This window comes from Cinclus cinclus, chromosome 20 (genome assembly GCF_963662255.1).
Source record: "Cinclus cinclus chromosome 20, bCinCin1.1, whole genome shotgun sequence".
In the NCBI taxonomy this organism is placed as follows: Eukaryota; Metazoa; Chordata; class Aves; order Passeriformes; family Cinclidae; genus Cinclus; species Cinclus cinclus.
The window spans coordinates 8,842,156-8,868,239 of record NC_085065.1 but is presented as its reverse complement, the minus strand read 5'-3'; the positions used below and the strand labels follow the sequence as shown (position 1 = coordinate 8,868,239).

Here is a 26,084-nt window from a genome sequence, read left to right as displayed (position 1 = left end):
TCCCGCACTGCTGGAACCTGTTCAATCAACACGAAAATACTCACCAGTTCACTGCCCACAGCTTCCTATTTATCTTTCCTCCAAGTCTTTTCCCCCTGACAATAAATAAAAAGTTCATGGTTGACGATTTGCATTTCATCTTTAAAGTATCATAGAAGGCACTTTGATCTTCTGATATAAACCAGAAATAAACTTCTAATGGAGGCATGAAAGAAACTGCACTGCCGAGATATGTAACCTCCAACAAGTGAGGCCACTGGCAGCATCCATTCACATAGAGGACAGTTTTGTTAAACTCCACCTTTCAGGGCACAGGAAGGTGAAGAAAAAGAACAAAAAGATAGACACAGTACACAGTCATTTTATTGAAATACTTGAAAAGGCCAGCAATGGAAAAATAGGTTTGTCATGAGGAATTTAATGTTTGGTTTACTTGATTGTTAAAAAAGCTGTGTCTTATAGGTAATTCTAGCCCATTACGGAATGCACTGTGATCCATGCAACTAATATACTACAGTAGAATAGGCACTGTGTACTAGTGTAGTTCTTCTCTTATACACAGCTTTCAATGAGTATGACTGACAGATGTGAGAAATTAAACTGCAACACTTTCCAAATTATAACTGTTTATAACATACAAAATTTGCTCGTCTGATTCATGAGGGTTATAAAACACAATGTAGTGAAAAATTAACAAAAAGGTTACATACAGCTTATGAAGTTGATCTGGCAGTTTTCAAAGTTTACTTTTTTCCTTTTAAAAGAACGACCAGACTCTAAATATGTCACTGGTCATGTAAAATACAAAATCATAGGCCAGGACAGCAAAGGTGACTCGTTCCTGAAATACATGATTAGAGGGGCAAATCTGTTCATCAGTTAAAAATATGAATGAAAATCACAAATTCTGCCTGGTATAGCTTATAGTCCAAAAAGATGAAGTCACTTCAGATAAATGTGAAATAAATAAGCAATCCTTGAGGAATTATGATCCTTGAGTTGAGTCTACTCTACTGAAAATTAATTTCACCTATACACTAGAATGTCACCATGGTGAACATCTAAGAACAGTATTTTGAACAGGTTTTTTGGGAAGCAATGTCTTGCTTTAATATGTACAGGTTATTTACAACAAATTCCCTTTTGGCCTCACAAGTTAAGCCATTTTAGCTGGCTGTTAAGATGCAATTCCTTTTTTCCCCACACATTATGCAATACTGTAGTTGGAGCTATAATTTAAAATAATCTTATGCATGAACTACAAATATTAATAAAGTAACTCTGCATATATAAATATTTCTAGCAGAATTTAAAGCATTCAGAATGTACATAAAAGTGATTTTTCATTTATTTGGTAGGGCCAGATGTGCTTCTTCTCAGATCATCGCTGCTTTAGTAGTGCTTTGTACATGGCAAAACCCAAAACTGCAAACACGGTAGCACCAAAACTTGCTCGGAGCCAGAACGTTGAGCTCTTGAGGTCCGCTTGCGTCACATGCCTGAAATTTAACACACACACAAAATCAGGTTAATTCCATGACAGGAACTCCAGACAGCTTGTGCTAAACTACTCTGCTTTTGGAAATTCATCACTACACTTGTCACAGGCAAACAGCTCACAATTCAGCCTTACGAGCACTTTACAGTAATTTGCTTTTCTTAAAGCTCAGAATTTGATGTGCAGCCCTGACCACATCGATCTCCCTGAAGTCAGAGTGCTCACACAGCTGAGGAGAAATGCAGGAGCAGATCACTCATTACTCATGGATGTGGGGAGAGCAGGGTGTCTCCTCTGAGAGTACCAGCAAGCATTCAGGAAAACAAAAATAGCTATAAATAATTAATAACTCATAGTGAGAACAATTCTGTCCAGCAAAATTATTTTTCTTTTGCTCTTTTCTAAATGTTAAGTTTAATATTTCTGCTTTTCCATGAAAAATTTCCCAGTCCTGTTGAATATCTACTTATCCTACCCCCCAAAAAAAGTTTACTGACAAGTAGCAAGTAATATTTTTCCAAAAGCTAGAATCAAACCATTTTTAAATCCCTTTCTTCCCAGTAGTCACAAGAACAGCAACAGAAACAGTCATCCAACACCAAGCTGAAAGCTAAGAGAGAGTGTGAGTGAAACAAGCAGCGATGATGGCACCAACAGAAAAAGACAGAATGGAGTGACTGTATGACAGAAAAAGCCACATCTCACGTGACAGTGGAGACAGGCAATGACCCAACTCTCCCAAATATTGCAAGAAGTCTGTGAACATGCTCAGTTAAACAAGGCTGGCAACCCTCAACAGCAGTCTGAAGTATGACAGCTTACCAGAAAGCAGGAGCTACCATTTAAAACAAGTTATCATAAATGCTATAATTCAAAGCACAGGAAGTTCCTAAACAATAGTAAAGTTGATTTTTTTGTCTGTTTGTTTGCTTTAGAGATAGAACTTAGAACAGAACTTCACTAGCCTATGTATTTCAGCCTGTGTTAATCACCACGGGTTACTTAGTGAAGCTGCAGGACAGTTAAGTAAAGGAGCACATAAATCCTAAGCACACACAGGAGTTCATAGAGTGAGAACTGCAGAGCTGCTTAACAGAGCTGTTTACTTGCTATCAAAACACACAAAACCAGTTTTGGATATGCTTTAGCAGACGTTTGCAGGAGCCATATCAGCCAGATAGTTAATCAGAGTTCTGCCATACCACATGCTGAAGAACAGGCTCTTTGATGCACACACCACTGCTCTTTAGTCTAAAAAATCCTGATCTTATTTAAGAATGTCTTGCTGGGTTACAGAACAGACCAAACCCAAGAATTCCTGCAAGCATTAGTTTTTCTACAGCTACTTTTTGACAGAGTTTCTGCAAACTGGATGTCAAGTGGCTTGCTGAGGGGAAGAAAGGGAAAAGGCAGTGGCAAAGTCACCTGGGTTTGGCTGTTTTTACCTGTCTTCAAGCAAACGTGGACCAAGAGATGAGTCCATGAAGATGGAATCTTCTACAGAGTGGACGGCGTGCACCTGCTGCATAATCCTGCTCTCCTCGTCTGCTAACAGCATGGCCCCCACCTCAGCTAGGTAGGCTCTTAACCTTTTCACACACATGCACAGTGCAGTTCATTGCATGGCTCAACAACAGCAACCCTCTCAAATCAAAAAGCCCAGAGAATTTCTGATTTATAGCCACCTAGCCCCTGATTCTTGTGCAGCTGTAAAAACTTAGTGCTTGGGGAAAACCAGAAACAAATTGAGTTTGTGCTTTTAATAAGCTAAGTAAAAGATATGATTTCATGTAGCTAAATGCCATTTCTTTAAAGACAAAGAAACCTGTTTCTTAAGAAACTGGGTTTCTCTTCCCATTCTATTTCCACAGCCTCAACTTCCCTGTGTCCCACAGGACACTGCAATACTCCTGCACCATATGCACATCAGCCCTAAAACTGATGAGATGCCACTGCTGTTGAAAACTCAGGCTGTATTTTATCACCACAGTGGTAGTTAGGGGTCATTTCTTAGAAAAAGACTGTGAAATCCTTGCCTTCAGATCTGTAAACTATAAAACTCATCTGTTCCTGTAAAATGAATCACTTGTAGGTAACAATTTTACTAGATTCCATGACAAGCTCTGTTGGATAGTACACAGTGCCTATTCTAATGTTGGATGAGTATTTGTGTAACTAACAAGTCTCCAGTTTAATTTAATTCAAATGCCCAACTATTTGCACAATTTAAAACCCCATCACTTTAAATATGCAAATCAATGTTTAAATTGCAAATTAATGCTTTTGCATTGCCTCATACAGCACTATCTCTCACATCTAGATTTTCTGATTCCAATCCATAATTTGCCTTGTTTTGCACATGTCTATATTTAATAGTATGCAAGAAACTCGCTGAGCACGCTTCATCCTTCTAAAAACAATTAATATGTTCTCAGCCAAGATAAAATCCTCTTGTAATGTCTAAAGAGAGACTGAATTGGCTTTGATCCATTTTCTAAACCTAACAATAGCAGACTCTTTCATTTAAATAAGGAACTAATTCGAGACAGGGACTTGTCTTACAATCTCAAGGAAATCTACTCTGAATGTCTCAGCCCAAAAATCCAAAGTTCAAAATGCTTACTGAAATTCAGAACATTATGGATGTCTAACTGCTTTACAACTCCATAAATGTACAATTTTTCTTCTTTCAATGTTCCTTATGCTGTCAAAATCCATTTGTACAACTTTAATCTTTAATATTATTTATCTGCCATTAAAGGAACAAAAGAAAATTTCTGAGATAATAAAAAAGGATCAATATTTGTTTCTAGTGAAGGTTCTTTGACATGAGGGTGGCTACAATGAACAAAAAACCTTTTTCAACACATACTGTATTGAAGCTGTATTTGAAACTCTTGGTTATTAATAAGAATGATGTTTCAAACTTTCCAGACAGGCTCCTGTGTGTACTTAATCGTGCAATTAGTTCCGCAAATACATGAAAGTCTAGAAATTTTGCCTTTGGCACAAAATTCAGATTTTAATGCACATTTTGGAAAAAAAAAATTAAGAAGTTTTTTTTTTTTTTTCAACCTATCCTTAACAGTGAGTCAAGTACCTTGTCACTTGTGGAATAAGATCTTTGAAATCTGAATAGTTTCGTTTTTTTTTCAAGAGACTTTAACAACTCACAAGAAGTTTGTCACATGCACTTGCTAAGAAGTTAACTGAGCATGCCTGTCATGGGTACACACAGAAAACTGCTGAGTTATGGGCTGATGCTGATACTTTTCCCTAACAGCAGCAGAATAATTTTCAGGTCTGGGAAGGTTTAATCTTAAATACAGAAGCTCAAAAACATTCCTATAGTATGAGCACAGTGCTGAGGCCAACAGGCTGCTCACAGCAGAACTCGAAGCAAGTTCATGCAGCAGCCTGCTCTGACAAAGGTTCTTAGCATTAAATACAAGCAACTGAATTCCAAAAGCATCACACAACCTGCACAAGCAGCTGCAGCTTCCCTCCAGGCACATATTTTCCTAGGATGCAAACTAAGTCCAGCAGTTAATAATTTTCCCCCATGCATTAGTCATCTAAAATGTGAAAAGCTCCAAATGCATCTTATTACCCACAAAACCTAAAAATGGATGTAAAATGCCAATTCAGAACACTCCGTTTAGAAAGAAATCAGGGGACACAGCTTCTCAAATTTCTATGCAGTATGAGGCACTGTACTGCTTAGAAAAGGAGGAAAATAAATTAGCAATTTCTAATGTCATTTTGGGGATGTCATTTAGCAATGTCCCAATCTGGGGGACACCTAAGTGTGCAGAGATGCATTTCTGCAATTAGATTTAATGGTGATACACAAGTTTTGAAAAATAAACTTCACAGTTTATTTTATGAAAAATAAACTGTCACACTGCACATAGTGAAAGGTAAATCCTGGTTATATTCTTGGAAGTTTCCCATTATTACAGGAAAATACAGTAATAATGTATTATCTTAACTTTAATTTCACAGAAGGAAGGTTGTCACAGAAAGCAAAACCTTACTAATAATTCCTGAAACAACCAGTTTTCATATGGAAGTAGAATTTCACTTCAATTCCACAAAGTTTTAAAAATTTCTGAAGAAAAGCATCCTCTGAGAAGTCTCCTTGCTGAACAACACAATTCTCATGCATTAGGATTGTCTTATTTAGAAGTGAACTTAGCTGACAGAAAAATGCCGCTACTGTACAAGCAAAAGGCAACATGGATGATTTGAAACCAAGGGGGGGAAAAAAAAAAGCCAAAAAACCCGAGCTCATCATTAAAGATAAGGGTTAGAATGACAAAAGCAGAAATCCTGCTTTTGGTAAAACAGTGTAGTAAAAAGAGATTAGGTGCCAGCCAGCCAAATACAAATGAATACCTAAAGAAAAGAACAAATTAAAACTATAAAATACTACAGCATATTAGCAAATCTCATACATGCATGTGCAGTGCTTTGAATGCTGTGCCTCCTTCCTCAAAGAACCAATAAAGTGTGACCCTGGGCAGTTCAAACCAACACAGCAATCTCCAAGATGAAGGTGCCTTTCTGACAGCCTGCAACCCCCAGGGAATCCCTGAAGTTTGTCCACAGAAGAGAAACTGAGGGGGACATGAACAGGTTTCTCAGCTGCACAGAGGCAACGTTCTTTTAATTACTAAGGTGGGAATATTCAAATGTGATTTTATATCGTGCCTTGGTAACAGTGTTTAGGGGTTACTTAGCAACAAAGTGCACAGGAAGGGGTCCAGTGTGAAAAATTTCAGTTTACCTGAAAAGCTTCCACAGCCTAAGGGAACAGGAGGAGATCAAGAGAATAAAGTGCTTGAGAAAAACCTCCTTCCCCCATCAGTTATCTAACTTTTGCCCAGCTATCTGACCTAATGGTAAGCACTTGTCAAGGCAAAATAAGTTATAGAAACTGACAATCAAGTCCTTCTTGATCCAAATACTTTCCCTTATCTGATCACCATACGTGCAGTTACGCAGCAGCTCATGTGCTGAATGGTAAATAACCTGCAGCAAGGTGTTTGGTTAGGGAGTTGGTGAGGTGAAGGGAGAGTGCTGGAAACCTGAAACAAACCCTAGTGACTGAGAGACAAGGGGATTCTAGCAAATAATTCTTTCTGGAGGGAAGTGTCTATGAGGAATTCTCCTCACCTTGAATTACAGACTTTTTAGGCAGTAGTGGATCCCTATGTTTGTTCCAGACTCCCTAGTGATAAGGTGTGGAATGACAGCATCCCAAACCTCAATAAAAGATTTCAGTACCCTGAGACCCTGACAGCACTTCAGAGGAGTGAAGTTCAATGTCTAATGCAGGACTCAAAAAACCCCATACAACAGAGAAACAAACCACAACAGCAAATGGAGCAACCCATACCAGCTCCAAGATGAAGATGTGCTAGCGGTGATTTCAGCCTCAATAATGAAGAGCTGGGATTTTCTAGTAGTGACTGCTCAATGAAGTTTTAGAGTGACAACATGCAAAGAGATTGCTGTTTCAAGGGATTGCTGTCTATGGGATGACTGCTGTAGAAGAGATGCAGCATGAAGAGCCTCACTCATTCAGTTTTTTCCTAAGCTAATGAGTTTTTCACCATTCCTTGAATTCTCACTCTGTGGTTAACACTTGTATCTTGGATTAAAGTGGTATTTGACAAGGAAAATGCTCAGTAGGTGGGTGTATCAGCAGACCTCCTACACGTGTGTCATCTGCATTTAAAGGAGACAGACACTCTTACATGGAGCAGCTACATCTGAAACCTGTAACAAGCAGTAACATCCATGGACCAGCAGCATGTCAGGATATTTCAACCATGGCCTTCAAATAAACACATTTACCATCTAAGCCTCCAAGAAGGCCATGGAGGATGGAACCACTGCACTGCAACAGTTGTTTGGTTTGAACTCCCATTTGCTGGGGTGTGATGACAAGTGCTGAGGTGTTAGTAAATCCTGTATGTCAGAAACTGCCTGCAGTACACACAGGACGAGCTATAGCACTGCTTTCAATGCTGAAAACCAGTCATCTCTCTTTACCAATTGTTTTTCCAAAAGTATCTGGAAATGCAAATGTTTAAGCATTTACCACTTCTTACATGTTGCATTTCATTCAGAGGAATTGGATGTTAAAAGATCTGGATTGTATTTTAACACAAAATGCCCACTCTTTGTGTAAACCAAGCATAACACACACACACACAGAACTTCTATGAACTCCCAAATACCAAATTAGCAATTATAAACATGTAATATGTTACATGATGCTGCTATAAGTCAAGCTGTGCCTTTATGAAAGTATCTGTGTAACTGGGATCTAAAAGGCACCACCTCTAATCAACCCTAAAAAAACCTGCAATGTCTCAAGTGAGAAGCATTACACAGATTTGTAGACACTACTTGATGTCCATTAGCAGTTCCCTAAAAACAGTCCTAATTCCTGCACAATATTTCTGCAATCACAAAGACCCTGAATCAACAACCAAATCAGTAACATTTCAGAAAAATGACTGAACTAACCTCAAAAGAATCTCCAAGTTAAACCAAGTTTGATAATTCTATGACAATTATTAAAATATTGCCCTATTTAGTGGATATGGAGTGAAAAATCTGCAGTATATAAGGTTACCAATTGCTTTTTCAAAGACACCCTTTATTTTTTAAAAGCACACCTGGTACCTAGTAAATAAAGTTAAGGACCTGTTAAGAACTGCAGTGAAGAGTTTGTTCTTTACAGATTGCAGCAAGTCTGAGTTGAGGAAGTTCTGACAGATGCAAAATGTACACCTGTTGCAGGCGCACATACAGCGTAACCGGGCATGGCTGCGAAAACACACAGAAGGACAGGAGTTGAAATCTTGCTCATCAAATCAGGTGCACATTAGGACTGTGCCACAACCAAGAGAGAGATTTAGGAATAAAAGGTACATTTGAATGAGTAAGGAGAGGAGGAAAAATAAAGTACACTAGGGAAGAAAGGGTACAACTACAGCTGTGCAGAATTTAAAGGTCAGAGGTTCTATGTCTTGGACATTTTGGCATCACCACCATATACAGATCTTAACAGCAAAGCACAATCATGAATGAAAATGTTTGTTGAATTTATACAAGCTCCCATGAAAGGGAAGCATTTGAAGGCTTCTAAATATGTCTGCACAGCAATAGGTAACACCCCTTTTTCAAAGGAAAGGAAGCCACATTTTCTACCACTTTGAAAGCACTCTTTACAGGGTGAGCGTTGCCTCTATTTTTCCCACCCTACCAAACACACATGCTTGAAAACTAAGGGAGAAGCAGGAATATTGATATGACAGACATTTGGTCAGTGCTTCACTTTAGTGGTTTCCCAGTATTCCGCTGCTACACAATGAAAACAAGAAAAAAAAAATCCCACAACCAAAACTAAAGCTTTATAGGTGTAATTCAGGAAATTCCATTCCAAATAATTAAAAATACCCTATTATTTTGGGTGAAAGTGACATTAGTTCTATTTATTTTAAAGCAAATGTCAGCTGTCATACTAGACTCCATCTGCTGTAGTATTATGTAGTTCATCACCATATTAAAAGCTTCACCCACCAAAAACAGAGATGCAAAGTGAGTTTAGCAACAGGGAGATGGGTAGTGAAGGCAAATCTGAGCTTAAGTATCTTGTACCTGAAGTCCAAAGATGTTTATATAAAAATTCTATTAAAATTATAAGATTTATTAGATGAATGAACTGAAGCACACAGTAATAAACAAGCCAAAAACAAAAAGTACTTTAAGCAGTGCACTGGGGGAACTGTTGTGCACTGAGGTGCTGTTGCCTGTAATTAACTGTCAAGTTGAGCTACCAACAAGGATTACAGTACAACTCACTCTCAAAAATACCAAGATATGAAAACTGATATACTTTTTGTATCCTCAATACCCTGTTTGCTGGAATTTGTATCATGAGCTGGATGAACTAGGGTATTCTTCAAAAACACCTTAGCAACAATAGCTGAGACTGATTTCTGTGTTGGATATACATCAAGTTCCTCAATTTGAAATAGTTAAAAGATTCTACTCAGGCCATTCCTATCTCTCTGTTGCTAAAGCTCAGTGAGGCAGTTCCATCCTGTGGCTAACAATGGCATGCAGAGAGTGGTGCTGTGTGACCATGCACGTGGAAAACAGAACAGCTCTGGTACTTACGGATACATTGCCATAGTAGTCAGCTTAACAAAGATATCCTTACTCGGCACATCAGCAGTATTACAAGTAAAGGCTTGGGGTGGAGGCATTTTGTGTTTTTTGCAGAATTCAGCAGGAGAAATACTATATTCCTGTCTAACTTCATGCAGGTCGGACTTGGCAGCTACCACTAAACATGGTATTCTGCTGTCCATGAAGTGCTGCTGCAAATTTAAAGAAAAAAAAAGTGAAAGAAACAGTATATGACACATTCAACCTGGAACAGGCTGTATTGCACTGGTTGCAGCAGCACTGAGATATATTCATGGCACTGAAGTCAGGCATTTCTAGAAGCAGAGTAGTTTACATAGAAAAGTAGATGTTTGTTTTGTATGAGTAACAGAACTGCATCACTGCTAAGGCATCCTGATATATAACCAGCACTTAGAAGTAAAATGTCTTTTAAGCACTAGAACCAGTGTACAGGTCAGGTAACTGATACTGAACATTTAGCCAGTGAGAAGAAATATAAATGCAGACGTTTGTAAATATAAACTCTACAAACCTTAAAAATCCTGGCACAGTACTCAAAGGATTTAGGATTACTGACATCATATACCAGGCAGACAGCATCACATATGGTCTCAGCATCAGTTAAAAAGTCTGAGTCACTGACATCGTGTAGCTGGAAGAAAAGGATGGTTGCAGAGGGAAAAAAGCTTGTCATTATGCAGTGAAAGGAATTTTGTAACTTGTCTCCTCCTTTTCATGGCTTATTTTTATGTGTGCTTCAAACTAATGGACTGACAATAGGCAGAATTAATGAAAAAGAACAGTAGGAATTTACCATGCAGCCAGCATATGTGAGCTGTTAATATCACATCTGCACTCAATCACCACCTCAACAGAAAAAGTGACATTTACTTTAAAACAAAGGCTTACACACCCACAGAAATGGGCATTCATCCTACACAGAAAAGCCACAGAGCAGGACTAGATCTCAGAAAACAAAGAGATCATATTATCATAAAGGAAAAGTAAAATGGAACAAGCCTTAAAGAACTGATTTCCCACTGAATACTAATTTTAGCCATTCTAATCATTCTGTTTGACAGATGCTTCTTCCTGAATAGGTAGACTGACTTCTGATCATTTATCACATGCTACAATTTCATACACTGCTGTGTAATCATAAATGGACTAGGTTTTGTACAGCTCAGGTCCAGGTTTCAAAAATAACAGGTTTGTCCAGGTTTGGATAAATTATCAACAAAAAAACCCAGAAGTCATTTGGGACAGAAAATAACTGGGGGGAATCCACATGAAGAAGAGATAATTAAAACTAGTTTGTTGTAGAAGGCTCTGAATATTTCACAGAATTTTAACATTAACCAGTCTTAGGCAAACAAGAATGAGTCAGCCTTACCAGCAGGTATTTTTCCTGTCCATATACATAGACTGTATTAATGGCATAGTAAGATTTGTGTTCTGCACGTATTTGCCTCTGTCTCTGAAAAGGCAGAATTTCATGTTAGACCACAGTAACTTTTCCCTTTAAGTTAGATTTGAACTGCTGGTTTACTCCATCTATTAATGCATTAAAATTATAGTAATCTTTGGTGTTTTTTGCAAGGAAATGGCATAGCTATAATCTATGATGTACATGTCATTATTGCATGCAATAGCCACTGCCAAAATAGAACAAAACCAAAAAAACCCAAACTCCTCCTTAGTAATTCCGTATTTTCTCAAAGAGCTCTGCAAACTGAGTAATAACTATTAATGCTCTAAGATCTATCACTTCTTCTCTCTAATCTTAACTCAAGAGCTTAAGTAGGTGAATAAAGGCAGTATGTTTCTTACTATTAGGTTTCTTCCAAGAAGAGCTTGAAGAACTCCACTTTTCCCACAGCCTTTCATTCCAACAACATTGCATCGGAAGACATTTCGCTGAGTCTGTTTTTTCTGGAGGTCTATTTTTTTATCTCTTGTCACTTTTGGAAAAGCACAAGATATAAATGCATGTGAAAATATGAAAATGCACACAAAACAATCTCTCAAAAATATTAAATCAAAGGTTTCACTTGAGTAGAAACCAAAAGAGAGTAAATGAAAATAGATGACCCATTAAATAATTTATTCTTTAGCGTATTTCTAAATTTAAATTCTCTGTTGTATCAAATTTTTATTACCTGTAATTGCTGATGCTTGAGAGTCTTGTTCTGCAAGTATGGAGTACCCTAAATAACCCAGGTACTCCAGGCAACGCTGCACATCCAGGTATGTGGTTAGTCTGGCAGAGGGGACAAAATGAACTTTCAATTGTCACCAGCTGGGGTACCAATTCTTTATAGTACTGAAACAATGCTTATCTCCTGACTCCAGATTGACATAATAGAAACATTCCTGGCACTATGCAGTACTGAAGGACAAAATTCTCTGAGAGTAAATGGTGATAACTTCACCAGCCTTACTGGTCACCTGAACTCTATGAAGGCAGTACTTGCAGAGGCCTATCAACCCACACTGTATTTTCTTATTTCCACAAGTAACATTTTTCTCATTTTCTGGATTTTAAATTGAGAAAAAAACCCCTCAGTATTGAGCACCATTTTTCAAACCAGCTCTAAGGGGTGGAATGACAGCAGTAACATTTCAATAGGGATTTCCACATTTTGAAGAGACACTTCTTCATTGTCAGCACTAAATACTGGCCAAATCCTGAACAGGTTATAACAACCATCTGAAGATCAGGCCACTGGATGGCTACAAACACTTGACTGCTTGGATCAATCTTCAACTATAAAATTTCTACTCTTTCCAACAGGTTTTTAAGAGGAATCTACAAACACATGATCATACCCCAAGTTCTCAACTACAAAAATGTCCTGTATCACACTTACGTCCACTGCGAGAGAAACCCTTGGTATGTGATCCATCCTCTTTCATTTGTACAAACTGTGTTGTTCACATCAGGTCCCCATGGCATGTAAGGGAAGACTTTGAATAAGTCTTTCAATTCATCAGGAGATAAAGCACAATCTCTATCCTGAAACAAAATATGGTATCAGACAATTTAATCCTTGTCTACTCTAAACTGGTATTTTCTTGCTGTACACTTGCAAGATTCCAAAAACGAAGCTTGTTTCTTTTTAATCATTGTTCTTTCCTTGTTTTTTAATAAGATTAAATGTATGAGCCAGTTAAAAACAGTTAGGTACTACAGCTACAACTGCCAACTCTCCTTGTGGAAATCATAAGCTGCAGGTTAGTTCTGACTCCACAGGTTAAGCTAAAGCCAGTTGCTGAATAAAATGACATCGTGATGAAAACATGTTTTTTGTTAGCAAAACTCCTGACAAACCAAGGCTCATAAGACACACACACACACTCAAATTAAATGCTTACCAAATCATGTTTATCAAAAATACTTTGAAGAAACAAGTATGCATGATGATTTAGTTCTGTTGTGCAGTCAGGGGGAATTCTTAGGCTGTTTATTGAAAACAAAAATAAATACAAGAGGCATTAATTGTTTATGAAATACAGAATATTAAAACTCTACATACTTCATGAATTATAACATTTAGCATCTGACTTTGCACTTAATGTTAAGAATTTTTCTCACATAGATCAAAGCACATACTTATTATTAGGAATTCTAAAATGATGATTGAGTGCCTTTATATTATATGACACATAACTCTATAGTAATCACATTTTTGTTGGTTTTGTTTTTGTACTTTGGGGTTTTTTAACAAAAAATGATACCATTAAATTTTTTTAATAGAAACCACAGAATTGGTCAAGCTCTTAACGTTTTAATTTGAGGATTTTCAAAGGTCTCAAATACTATGAAAATACTGACAACTCTTTCAGAATTTAATGACACATACAATAAGCAACTGCTCAGATTTATGTTCCAGTTTTGTATTAAGAGTCTCTTCTGCCACCTTTCATACGAAGAAAGAGAAGAGAACACAATTTGGCACAAAGAAGTTCTTCCTTGGTGCTGTTCAGTCACATGAAGGTTTTGGCCGGGCAGTCATTAAGTAAGGGAGGTACTTGATGTAACAACGTGCTAAATAAACACACTTGCAGTAACCCTCTCCTCCTGCCCAAGCAGGAGCAGCACAGCCTCAACTCCAGCTCAGAAAGCTGCAGGGGTACATACGGAGGGAACAGGTACTCTGGGGTAAGCTCTAAGTCATCGTCGTAGCCAAAGCGACGCAGAACAGTCCAAGTTGTCTCATGCCTTCCTCGCTGAATGAAAAGTGTGTGTAGAAAAAGAAATCCTAAAAATCAAAAATGGTGCAATCTTAAGGCCCTGAAGTGCTTTGCCTGCTACAAGTGTTTTCAATAGAATCAGAATCACACTTGGAATCAAAAAAATCTCGAAATACACATTATGATTTTAAGCCTCCTGGGTGATACTATAACATCATCTACACAGACTGAACATTCAGAAACCATTATATTTGTAAAAGTGTTCTCCAAGGAACTATTTCCCTCAAACAATTCCCTTGGTTTTCTGTTGTCTGCTTTTTCCAGTGCCAGCATTTTAGAGCTGTATGAAAATAAAGCCAGTATTTCCAATAGTTTAAAACAGAAAGCTTTAGCCTGGAGAGGGGTTTCATGGAAGATTGCTTTTCGTTTTCTTGTATCAAAATAACTGGGTAGGATTTTTGTTTGGCATTTCCCAGGGCTTAAAGAACACAGAGATATCACTGTTTAGTAATACCAGCTCTTGCAGTATGAAAATCAAGACAGAGATCATATTCCAAAAGACTACCATTTTCCTGTAAGAGTGATGATCAACTGTATAAAGACAAATCTTTTAAGAGTTAAATAAGACTCACCTTTTAATGTCAATCCATTATCTGCAACTCCATCACTTAGGTTTTTCCTGACTACATTCTTTACGTCTTCCAAAGCTTGAGGTGCCAGTGGTGTATTAAAACAAATTCTCTAAAACAAAACCCAAAAATAGCATTTGAGGACCACTAGCTACTGAGCTGGACAAACAGCATGTCCTGTATGAAATACAGCCTTAAACAATCAGATAAGGAAGTTAAGGACAATCCAATTTCTTAGTGGAAATAAAGATGTGCAAACTGATTTTTAAGTACATTAATAGATTTTAAAATTTTGCTCTTGAACTCAAACTTGAGCAATGGTTAGAAATAAAAATAATTTCATTTCTGTTTTTACAAATCCATTCTTCTATGCTGCACTTGAGACCTAGTATTTAGGCTTGATTCCCTTACAGTTCACCTTCCCATTATTTATTCAAAACTAATCACTTGTTTTTCTAGCATTATATAGTTCACCTTTAAGCATGGTGGAAAGATAAACAAAAGAAGTACCTGAAAGAAGTTGAGCTCTGCATCATTGAGAGTACCATCATTATCTTGATCAGAAATTCTAAAAATGCGAGTCAGTGCTTTAATACAGGCAGGTTTCATCTAAGGAATAAAAGGAAGTTCAGTATCTTTCTAGGCTTGAATATAAAAAGATTACACTGAATGACACCAGGCAGCTCAATCACATGGAAACACACACTAGTCTTCATTTAGAGCATCAGAACAGAGACATTCATTCACATGTATGCAAAAGACAAAAGCAAGAGGAAATTAAAAGCTGATTTAGCAAATTTATATCCATAAATTTAAAGTAATTATTCCACATTAAATGTTTTTCTATTCAATTATTAGAAGAATTTCAAACTCTTCACAAGCTGAAGGTGGCACTACTAAGTTATTTAAAAAAATAAAGCTCAGTTCTCTAAATTCAGTCTTATTGCTATAGAAAACTTTGAAAAACAACTAAATTTTTTTTCCCCAAAACATTTTTGGTGGGGAAAACCACCTTAAAATCCCAGTGCTTTGCAAAACTAAATAGGTCTAGAACTACAGCCAGCTCGCTTCAAACATTAAATACTGAAAACCTTCACAGGACTCATTCATCTACCAGGCAAAGCATTGAGCATATGGACTATCTCTAGGACAAAAGAACTGCTAGGATACCTTCCAAGTGAAGGAAAACAGACACTGGTAATTCTCTCCCAACAACTACCGTGATGATGGACTCTTCTCTTCACAGAGGTCACATAGATTGCATAGAGATTGGTTTTGGAAAACCAAAAAGATTTCAGCACAATAATTTTATCACAACATTACTAACTCATATAGATGATTCTGATGGAAGAAATCAAAACAGGGTTATTCTCTGATTCTCTACTTAACATAGCATTTACAGCTGAAGCAACTTTCCTACTTCCCAATACTAAATGGATACAATTAGATTCTATTTGTATTTGCCCAGGAAAATTTTATTTTTTTTTTTAAATACTCCTTCATAATACACTCAGGTAACCACCTGATACCTAAAAACCAGACTTCACACTTGTTTCTTATCCCTTCTGCCGAAGTTTTTTTTCCACAGTTTTCTCAGAAAAAAAAATTCTCTTAGATCAGGCCAAGTCTAGAGAGTTTTCATTGAAATAACTGGAGTTCCTGTGAAATGTACATCTAAAGGAGAACTGAAGACATAATTGGGGTCACATTACATTTGGCTCAAAGCCATTAGCAAAGCTTCTCCTTTTACCCAGCAGTTCACATGGGCAACAAAAAACTGTCTTCACTGCTTTGAACAAAGAAGAAAGACAGGTCAGGTTCATACATCACAAAACAACCCCTGTGGCTCTGGGGTGCAATGCCTGACATTTGGGGGTGGGGTGCTGCTAACAACACACTAAGAGATGCAAAATCCACTGCAAAGGAAAGAACAGGAAAGTGATTCACTCCCCCCAAATTATTTGCTCTCAGAATCAATGGATAAATACCTCTTTCTCCTCTGGGCAATAAAGAGGACCTGTAGGATGTAGAACAGCTTTCTGTGCATAATAAAATAGCTCAGATATATTCTTCAAGTTTTTGGCTGAACACTGAAAGAGAAATCCTCACATTGATGAGCTAGTTTCTTGACTATTTGGTGATTTCTTCTGAAATTTAAGTAAGCATCAAATTTTTAAAGACTGAGTCCCCTCCTGTTGGTACAGGGCTGGTTTAGAAAAAAGACATCCAGCCCTTGTACCTGTTCAATTAATTAACAAATGACATTTCACTACAATTTGCTGTCATACCAAGAACAGAAATCAAAAAGCTGTATCTACTCTGCAGAAAAAAAGAGACATATCCATACATATTATACATCAATTTAGAATACTTTGCAGACATTTGTCTAGCTTAATATTAAATTGAAAACCCTTGTTAAAGGGAAGTATGTGAGGAGGCTCTAAATATTAGAATTTGACAGTAACATTTGATTATACAATAGTGTAATTAGAGAAAGACAGCATATAAACTCACCATTATAATTACCCATGTTTCAAATACTTAGTAAAAAAAAAAAAATCCCTTTTTCTGCTATTAAGTTGCCATACATGCTTGGCAAGAATGTATTTTTTGCCATTTGCTTTAACTTCAGGAAGTCTTGCATACCTCTACACACGTTTCTATCTCTGTATATTGGTTCATAATGGGAAGGATAGTTTCCATACTACTGTACTCCACTAGATCAGACTTGTTTCCAACTAATATAAGAGGCAGCCTAAAATCAAAAGAATATTAAGAGCTTTAAAGACAGATGGATAAAAATATGTATCTTAATTTAGCATTTTATGTCCCACCAGAAACTATTGTATTATTTTTATGATGTAATTAAATGTCACTGGAGGCAATGGGCAAAATTAAATGACAGCAGTTTAAATAAAGTGTTTTCTTATACACTCAGACAGAAATGTACTTCTTGTTGATTCTACAAAACCCACACACTTAAATACAATGGTAACTAATCACATTGTTATTACCCAAACCAGCATCAGTAGAAAAGCAGACCATAGAGCCAAAGCCAGTTATACCATAGCAAATATAAACACACCTGGTAAAAGCTGCCCATGACATTCAAAATAAATAACATTGCTGGCACATATAACAGACCTACATACTTCAAATCTCTTGTTGCTTGGACTTCTTATATAAACTTTAAGTTTAGTATTTGATTTTCTTAAACAATTAACATCCTCAACACTGTTCATTGACACCCATCGATGTGCAGCCTAATTCACACTTCTCATCTTTACTTAAGCACCTGCTATCTTTGTCTGTCCTTTCATTGATGAGAGGAATCCATCGACTTGTTACCTAAAGTGGGATTAAAAACAGACATGAAAAATACATATTCAAATTCAATGTGACTGAACCACAAACAAATTTCACTACAACTGCTACTGCTTCTTTCCCAAAAAGGCACATACTGACCCACAAAGGAAGAAACAACAATGGGAGCTGATTAATGAGCAACTTTCTCAGACAGGTGAAATTACTAAAAACTTGTATGTTGAAATGGAGCAGAAGCACACCCACGTCTGTTCATTCTCTCAACAACTGATCTCAAACTCCATCTCAGTCATTTCACATGTCTAATCCAGATTTCAGCTTGACATCAATTAACAGTGCACAAGTTACATCTCAATAATGGGATAAAATGTGTTACTGTACCTTATCAATAGAATTCTTGTTGTTAACAGCATAGACTATACAAATCACATTTGCCTGAAATGAAGAGAAAGGAAAGGCATGGAATTCCAATGCTCAAAAACCCCTGAGCAACAGAGACAATTAAAAACTATACCTAACAATATCAGAGTAAACTCCCTATAGAACTCTGTTCCTGGCTGTTTAAGCCACTTGGAGCCCGAACAACAAGATTAAAACAAAGAACTTAAATGGTGAGAAGTGCCAAAAAACCTGTCTTGCAGAGTGATAGTCACAGCTTGTGCCACCAAGAAATCCAAACTGAAGAGTCATAATGTGCAGCCTCCACTGAAGCACCAAACTAACTGCCAGAAATGGAACACAACACTATGACAGACTGTGCAGAAAATGTGCAAAGGTGTTCAGAAAGAACTGAAAATAGGAATCAGAAGGGATGATGAAATCACCAAGAAGCCTGCGCTATTCATAAATGCAATAGTACCATGTGACAGAAAGAAGTAAAATGGATCTTTTCAGGGCAGAATTATTTATACAAAACTGGCTTGCTGATTAAAGGATATCTAGGTTCCGTCCTTTCATTTGGAAGGAGAAAGCCCAATTCACCAATGCAGTACCACTTTTACTGGCTTTTTACTTTCTTTATTGACAATTTCTTAAATAGATATATCTTTCCTATAGCACAAGTCACGAAACAAAACAGAAAATGCCAAGCAAGAAAGGCTTTTCCTTTAATTCAAATTGAAGCCCATCTGATGCAGAGAACTTCAAAAGAAAGACTTTTTCCTAAACTATTTTCTAGCAAACACTAAAATACACTTACCTGTGATATTTCATGGTAAAGCTGCTCGTCACTTTGCTCTGCTTCTGCATTTGATAGAAGAAGTTATTCATTAATACTAAAATTTTTGCAAACAAAAAAATCTTCTGAAACCGAACTAGGGTATTTCAGAATGCTCATGAAACAACTTTGTCAAAGCCTAGTTATTTAAACTTCTTTTTATAAAATACTCTAGTGAGTGCTCCTTCCAAAACAATAATTAAATTGGTCCATTAATTTGTAAGACAGAAACAGTCTGTTGCACATCAATTTTTACAGCTATTTGGAAGAGAAATAATTATATTTGTAGAGAGGTTCTCTTTGGAACAAGTCATAGTTTGCATCCTTCTACATTTCTCAGCAGCCCCTTCTTTCTATAATGTAAACTCTTACATCAGAATATGACATATGTTGATTCTATTACAGTGGTGATGATTTTTATAGTGATACCAAGCCTCTGCTAACTGAATCTATGGAAAAAAACATTCAATAGAAAGAAAAACTCACTCCACATAAATTTAAGATCAAATCCAACAACAACAAAAAAGTATTATTTCTTTTTCCAGGTGGTTAAACACATCAAAGACATTTCCTCAGCAGTGATGGGAGACAGAAGACAGGAAGGTACCTGCTAACACGGCCTAACTCTTGGCTTGTACTGTAAATGGCAGAAGGGTTTTTCTAGCTGTGCATCAGTTCCACAGACTTATTATAGCACACGAACCTTCTCAGTGAATCTATTTAACTATTCAGTAATAAGATTAAAATACAAGAAAAAAAATACAAAAGAGTAAACTGACCCAAAATTATGAGGTGTCCTAACTTAGAAATTCAGAAAGTTTCTACTTTACTGCAGGCTTTTCCCACCTGTAGTTCTGGTCCCAGACCTGTCTGGCTCTGACAGGCTGTTGAGTCAAATAATTCCACACCAAATCAGTGATGGTACTGAGCAACCCCTACCTGAATAATCCACTATGTGGGTTGGCACTCTTTCAGGAGTGACATCTGCTGGAATGGTGATTTCTTCAGCTCGGGGTGGAACCTGGGGTTGAAAGGAACAGTAAGAAAGAGCCTTTCACAATAATCCAGATGGTGAAAAAAGCCATATACTATAATACAGCTGCCATTTAGTCAGCTTTAAACAGAGCAAATAATTTTAGTAGTTCAAGCTGTTTAGTTATTTGAGTACTTTTGGGTTTTATTTGTTTGGTTTTCTTTTTTTTTAAGTACTGAAAGTCACTGCTACCTTCTCATTTTCACCTGTCTAACTACTACATGCGGAACTATTAAAGTCAAACTATTTGACTTCTATTAAAGTCAAGCCCACTATATCCAACACCTAAACAAACATGACAGACAAAACACATCTCGATTTTTACACAGTTGTAACCTGACAACGTCCTTGCTTCTGACAGTGCTGGACATTAAATTCAGAAAATCCTATAAAGCAAAACACGATGCTAAAAAAAAGCTAATTCTGAAAAATGCTGTAAACTCTGACAGCCCTTTTTTCCAAAGAACACTAATCCATATTCAGGAACAATCAACTTAAACCTCATTTTAATGAAAATCTCCTGCACATCTACTTATTGCCTTTCACCTGTTGACACTGAACCTTCATGATACTTTATTTTTAGTAAAACAAGGGAAAAAGAAAAGTCAATCACCACAAGAATTTCTCTTTGTGGAGCTTCAGGCTCTGCTCAGATCTTCCTCGAGAGTGATTACTGATAACACAATATACCTCAAACACTATTTCCAAGCCTATTTCCTGGGGCCTGTTAGACCCCATAATGTTGCTCTGATCTTCCTGACTGGCCTGAGGAACTGGGCAGGAACTGCTCTTTAAGCAGCTTTTATAGGATGAAGTATTTTCACAAAAGTTTTTTTCTGTAAGTTCAGGGAGATCTTGTGTTTTATGAAAATTATGCTTTTTCTCTACAGGTGAATTTAGATAAATATTCTAGGTTATACTGCAGGAAGAAGCTGAGAAGTGAACAGAGGACTACAACTCACTAAATACAATAAAGAAACAACCCACCAAAGGAACTGGATCTCCTTTTTACCTGCAAGGTTAGGAACTAAATTCAATACTGTTAACAAAATTCAGTTATGTTTACAATCCAATCTTGACTCCTGAACTGTGGTAACTACTGATTTGCATTAAACCCAGAGCAGAGTAGATTCAAAGAGCAGCACATGATGTCTATTTTAAGACCTGTGATCAGAAGAAATAAACATTCATGTTTATATGTAAAAAGCTTAGCTATTTGCAGCAGCTATGGTTCTTTTTATGGTACAAAGAAAACTGTGTGCTGCTTTTTAAAGGAACAATATGTAGAATTACTTTTTTCTACAGTTCTTTCTTCCAGATTCAATAAAACATTCTTCAAAGACAGTAGTGGAGACAAAGTCTTGCTTAGTTACAAAAAATGGCTAAGTTATACAATGTGACTTTTAATTCCTGCTTCTCAATCATTTTGCAATTTAATTGCTCTTTAAATGCAACAACCCTCCAAAAATAATTGATGGTCTTGTCTCTTTCAGCACCTTCCCATTTATGTGTCTCTCATATTGAAACATGCTGCCAGTTTGGACCAATTACAGCTCCTTAAAAAACCTACCATGCATCATGTAAAAAACAATTAGCTTAATTAACATTGTTAAAAATCAGAAAAGAACTTAGATAAAACTTAAATGTCTAATCTTGATGCAGAGATATATTTAAACTAACCTACATTGCTCTTCCTGAAGTCACCTTTGCCATTTTAAACTTTGTTTTTAAACATTACTGCAGAGTCTATTAACTTATATGACAGGACAGAAGTAAAACTTAAAATACAAATAAAAGTGCTCTACCTCTTCTGGGAATTCCTCACTGACAAGAGACATAATTAATGATGTCTTCCCAACTCTGGCTGCAAAAACATTAAAAACAGGTATTAGATAGTTTGTTTTGTTACACTTAATGGTTGCACCCCATCTCAAAATGGGAAAATTTTAAAAACATTTTCCAATTTACCACATTAAAAGCTGTTAAGCTGTTGTTTAATCATATTAAATATGGATGACAGCAATTTTCTCAAAATTCTTTTATTGCAAAAACCTTGGCTCCATCTCCCACTTCTGCATTTCCTCCAGAAGGGAAGTGAATTCTGCTCTGCCTTACACAGAAGAATAGTCAGGTTTTAACCTTAACATAAAATACTCAAGCAAACAAATAATCAAAACAAACTAGAATGCTTTAATAAAACTTCAGAAATACTATCAAAGCACACAGAAAAGCATGTAGAAATTAATTTTTATAGAATTCTTGATACAATGATTGCACTTTAGTCCTAAAATACCAAGGATGAGAGCTGGACAAGAGGACATGAACAAAGTCTGCAGTACTTTGACTACTTTTAAAGTGCAAGAGCTTAATCCCTTTGATACAAATGAGCTGTCCCCCACTAAAAGTGAAAAATACCCCAAACCACCAGCCCTTCTAAAGTCACAGTTTTTTAATCCAAGATCATCATCTTGGCTTCAGTACCCAACATCATTCAATCAAATAAATGACCTTGCTTGCCTGCAGAGTTCAGACTTCTGATATCACAATTTAGTTGCCTGGTTTTGGGAAACTCTAATGTGATTATCTAAAACCAAGAGCTGGTAACTTCTCTCAGGGTTCCACTCTCTCTAAACCCCTTCATCTGCGAATTTTCTGGTCCTCTGGAAGCCTTGTAAGACTATTACTGCTTTATTTGGTTTTGAGACATTTCTTAAAAACCAAAATGTTCATATTCAAATATCCTCTGGAACTGTCTATTTCCAACAGCTCTCAATTCCAGCAAATTCACCCTGGATGTACCAGCACCTCTGCCAGCAGGAATCTGTTCAGCTGATCTCACTGCATTTACAGTTCTCTATGTAACTGTATAGAATTCTGAATATGGAAGACAAGGTATGACTGTACCACAGATGATTTTGCGCAGGAATTGGTGTTACTGACCTGATCATCCAGCCAGTATATACTCAACTTATCTAGGTCTATTTTTGGTACAATAACATGTCCTGACATCCAGAAATAAAACGTTCTCTAACTTACCATGATGAAGAGTAGCTGTAACAAAAATTATGAGAAGAAAAGCTGTTCTGAGGAAGAAGATTTCTGTTGTCCTTACAGAGAACAGCTGTAAACTTTTCCTGGTGGTACCCCCTGCAGAGCAGCAGGTTGCAGGTTTCCCAACAGCAATGCAGTTGAGTTTCCATCAAAGATACTCAAATGAGCTAAAATCCTAACTTAAACTGCCAGGCTTCCTTCTGCATCAACTCCATCTTAATTTTCATCCTGACAGAATTGGAAGAGCTTCAGAAGCTCTCCTATTTCCATAGGGAAAAGACATGAGTGCTTTCCTTACAGGTAAGTAAAGTTACTAATTAGTGAAAATAGTGATGTGTATTTTGCACCTGACCAAAACAGCTCTCACTTGAAGCAGTGACAAAACTGGTTTTGCAGATATAGAAACTCACTTCTTATGTCTGATAACACATAAGATATGTGTTGTTGGTGAGTAAATGTTCAGTATTTAGAAGCTCTTGATACACTTTGAAGTGTCCTTGAGTTTTATGAAAATCCATAGGTTCTAGCGTAGAGATTTGGGTTATTTTGGTCAAATCTAGGTCAACCCTCTGTCTTTCACAGTCTGTTTATAGTCTTAGAAATAACAGCCTAAACACTATCAGCTGACTGGCATGAGGGAAAGCACCACAGCCCTTTATGATAATTAATTTGTCTTTCTCCTCATATATAAGTCTTCTACGTCATACTGCATAACATGCAGAACATATTCTGAAAATTACTGGCTGTTGATGTTTGCACCCTGCATATGAGGTCTGAACCAACTTAAACCTAAACTGTGGACCACTGGGGATGAAAAAGGCCAAGTTTTGGAACAGGTTTACAATAAAGAGTTCTTGGCATATTTCACATTCAGAACCTGATGGTCTACTGTTACATCTAACACATTTTATACAGTCTGGACTAATTTGAGGTTTCAGACTAATAAATATATATAAGACACATAAACAAAGCAGGACTGGCACTATAACTGACAAATTTTACCAATTTGTCAAACAAGCTTCTCCCTCCTCCTCACTACAAGTCAAACAAAAGTGTAACATAGAGATGCTCACAATCTCTGTTGTGCCATGTACTACACAGTGCTGTATTTAAGAAACCTGTGTCTTTAATATTCCCATTTGGACACACTGTGAACCTTGTTGCCAAAACAAAGTACCTGTTACACCTGTACTGAAACCACTGCACAGAGCCAGCACAGAACACAGCCTTGCCAAAGACAGGGAGGTAAATCAGGCATGTATTATAAAGAGGAAATAAACTGTGTATTCAAAGGCACCAACTACTAAATATAATCATGCAAAACTAACTAAATACAATCTTAATGAGTTAGTTCTTTCTGCACAGTGACAGCTCCCTCAAGATTCCTCTCTAGAGAAGTCACAGAGAGTCTTTATATGCAGTACAGACACAGCCAACCTGTCCTGTAAAACAACTGCATAAACTGCACTATAAATATATATTGGGCATTCAATCTTCCAGGAAGCTTTGTTTGCAGTACCACATTCTTAGTATAACTAGGCAATTTTACTAATAACACTTGGTAATTACTCTGTATTCTTTCCCCTCGAGGAACTTAAGCTTGGTTTGCAAACTAACAGAACCTCCTTACTGCTATTTATACCGATGAGAAGCTGAGCCTCTGCAAGCCTTGTCAACTATTTGGGAACCTAAGCATGAACTTCACGACTCAATTTTAGGAACGCATTTAGAAAATCCAGACCCACAGTACCTCTGGCGTGCACCTAGGTGTGTGCTGTTTATCCAAGGTCACACAGGAAGTTAAAAGCAAAAAAAAAGGATCTGGACTCCCTGGGCCTGTCCTGGCCACAAACCCACAACACCCGACCTACAACCATTAGGAGCACATCAGGCCACTGATATCCAGAGTCAGTAAATGGGAAACGTGCAAGTGTGATTTTCACGGGGAAAAAGAAAACAGAAACAAACAAACAAACAAACAAAAAATAAACCCAAAAGTTTAAACAGGCCGTGGCCAAATACCGGGCAAGAATTTCACCCCGGTGTCATCTCCAGGGACGTCCAAGCCGCAGAATTCAACCGAGTGTCGGCCGTGCTGGTGCCCAGAGCAGGGAGCCGAGGGGCTCCAGGCCACGCTCACGGCGAGCCCACCCCGACCCCTGCCCGCCCCGCGGGGCCGGCGCTGCCCCGGACTCCCCGCCCGGGCCGGGCTGAGCCTCACGACACCGAGGGGATGTGACAGCCGGCGGCCCCCACCGTTCCCCGGCCCTCCTGCCTCGGCACTCACGTTCTCCCACCAGCAGGATCCGCACGTCCTTCTTCATGGCCGCGCTCGCCGTTCCAGGCCTGGGGCCGCTCACATCGGGCGGGACGGCGGCGGCGGGGCCGCTGCGGCCTGGGCTGCCCGGGCTCCCCTCACGGAGCGGGGCGGGCGCGCTACGGCAGCTCGCGAGGGACCGGCCGCGAGCGGCGGCTGCGCGGCGGCTGCGCGGGGCGGCGGCCGCTCCTGAGGGCGCGGGAGGGAGGCGGCGGCCGCCCCGGGCCGGCCGGGACCGCAGCGAGCGCTGAGGGACAGCCCCGGGCACTCGGGGCACACCGGGGATCACGGAGTCACTGAGGGTGGAAAAGACCTCCGAGATCACCCCGTCCAACCTATGAGCCAAAACCACCGTGTGAAGCAGAGCGTGGCACCGAGTGCCATGTCCGGTCTTTCCTTCAACATCCCTAGGGATGGTGACTCCAACATGGGCAGCCCGTTCCAATGTTTAATCACCTAATCAGGAAATGCTTCCCAATGTTCAAGTAGTGACGGTGGGTTCCCATCTGCACTGTGTTGTTACGTGTGTTGTTGCTGTGATCCAAACCGTAACAAATTGCTGCCCCCGGGCACTACGGCACAGCTCGAATGTGGAAAATTAGGGATGTCCA

At 38.1% G+C, this 26,084-nt stretch overlaps 1 protein-coding gene across 8 annotated transcripts; it reads right to left on the bottom strand.

The window, feature by feature from the left end:
- Positions 1-365: 365 nt before the first annotated feature.
- On the bottom strand, positions 366-25,576 carry RHOT1 (ras homolog family member T1). Of its 8 annotated transcripts, XM_062506580.1 has the most exons (21): positions 25,444-25,576; positions 21,911-21,969; positions 20,012-20,093; positions 19,055-19,098; positions 18,238-18,291; positions 17,828-17,880; positions 17,179-17,287; positions 16,521-16,622; positions 15,043-15,141; positions 14,536-14,644; positions 13,851-13,971; positions 13,085-13,169; positions 12,580-12,725; positions 11,869-11,969; positions 11,540-11,670; positions 11,103-11,186; positions 10,242-10,361; positions 9,698-9,900; positions 8,219-8,341; positions 2,944-3,087; positions 366-1,499 (listed from the first exon to the last, which is right to left on the bottom strand). In XM_062506580.1, the coding sequence occupies exons 1-21, from the start codon at positions 25,478-25,480 to the stop codon at positions 1,382-1,384; spliced, it is 2,124 nt and encodes a 707-aa protein (XP_062362564.1). In that variant the 5' UTR covers positions 25,481-25,576; the 3' UTR covers positions 366-1,381. The 8 variants fall into 8 exon arrangements, with proteins under 8 accessions (XP_062362564.1, XP_062362566.1, XP_062362568.1 ...); XM_062506582.1 differs by lacking the exon at positions 2,944-3,087; XM_062506584.1 differs by lacking the exons at positions 2,944-3,087; positions 8,219-8,341.
- Positions 25,577-26,084: the final 508 nt, after the last annotated feature.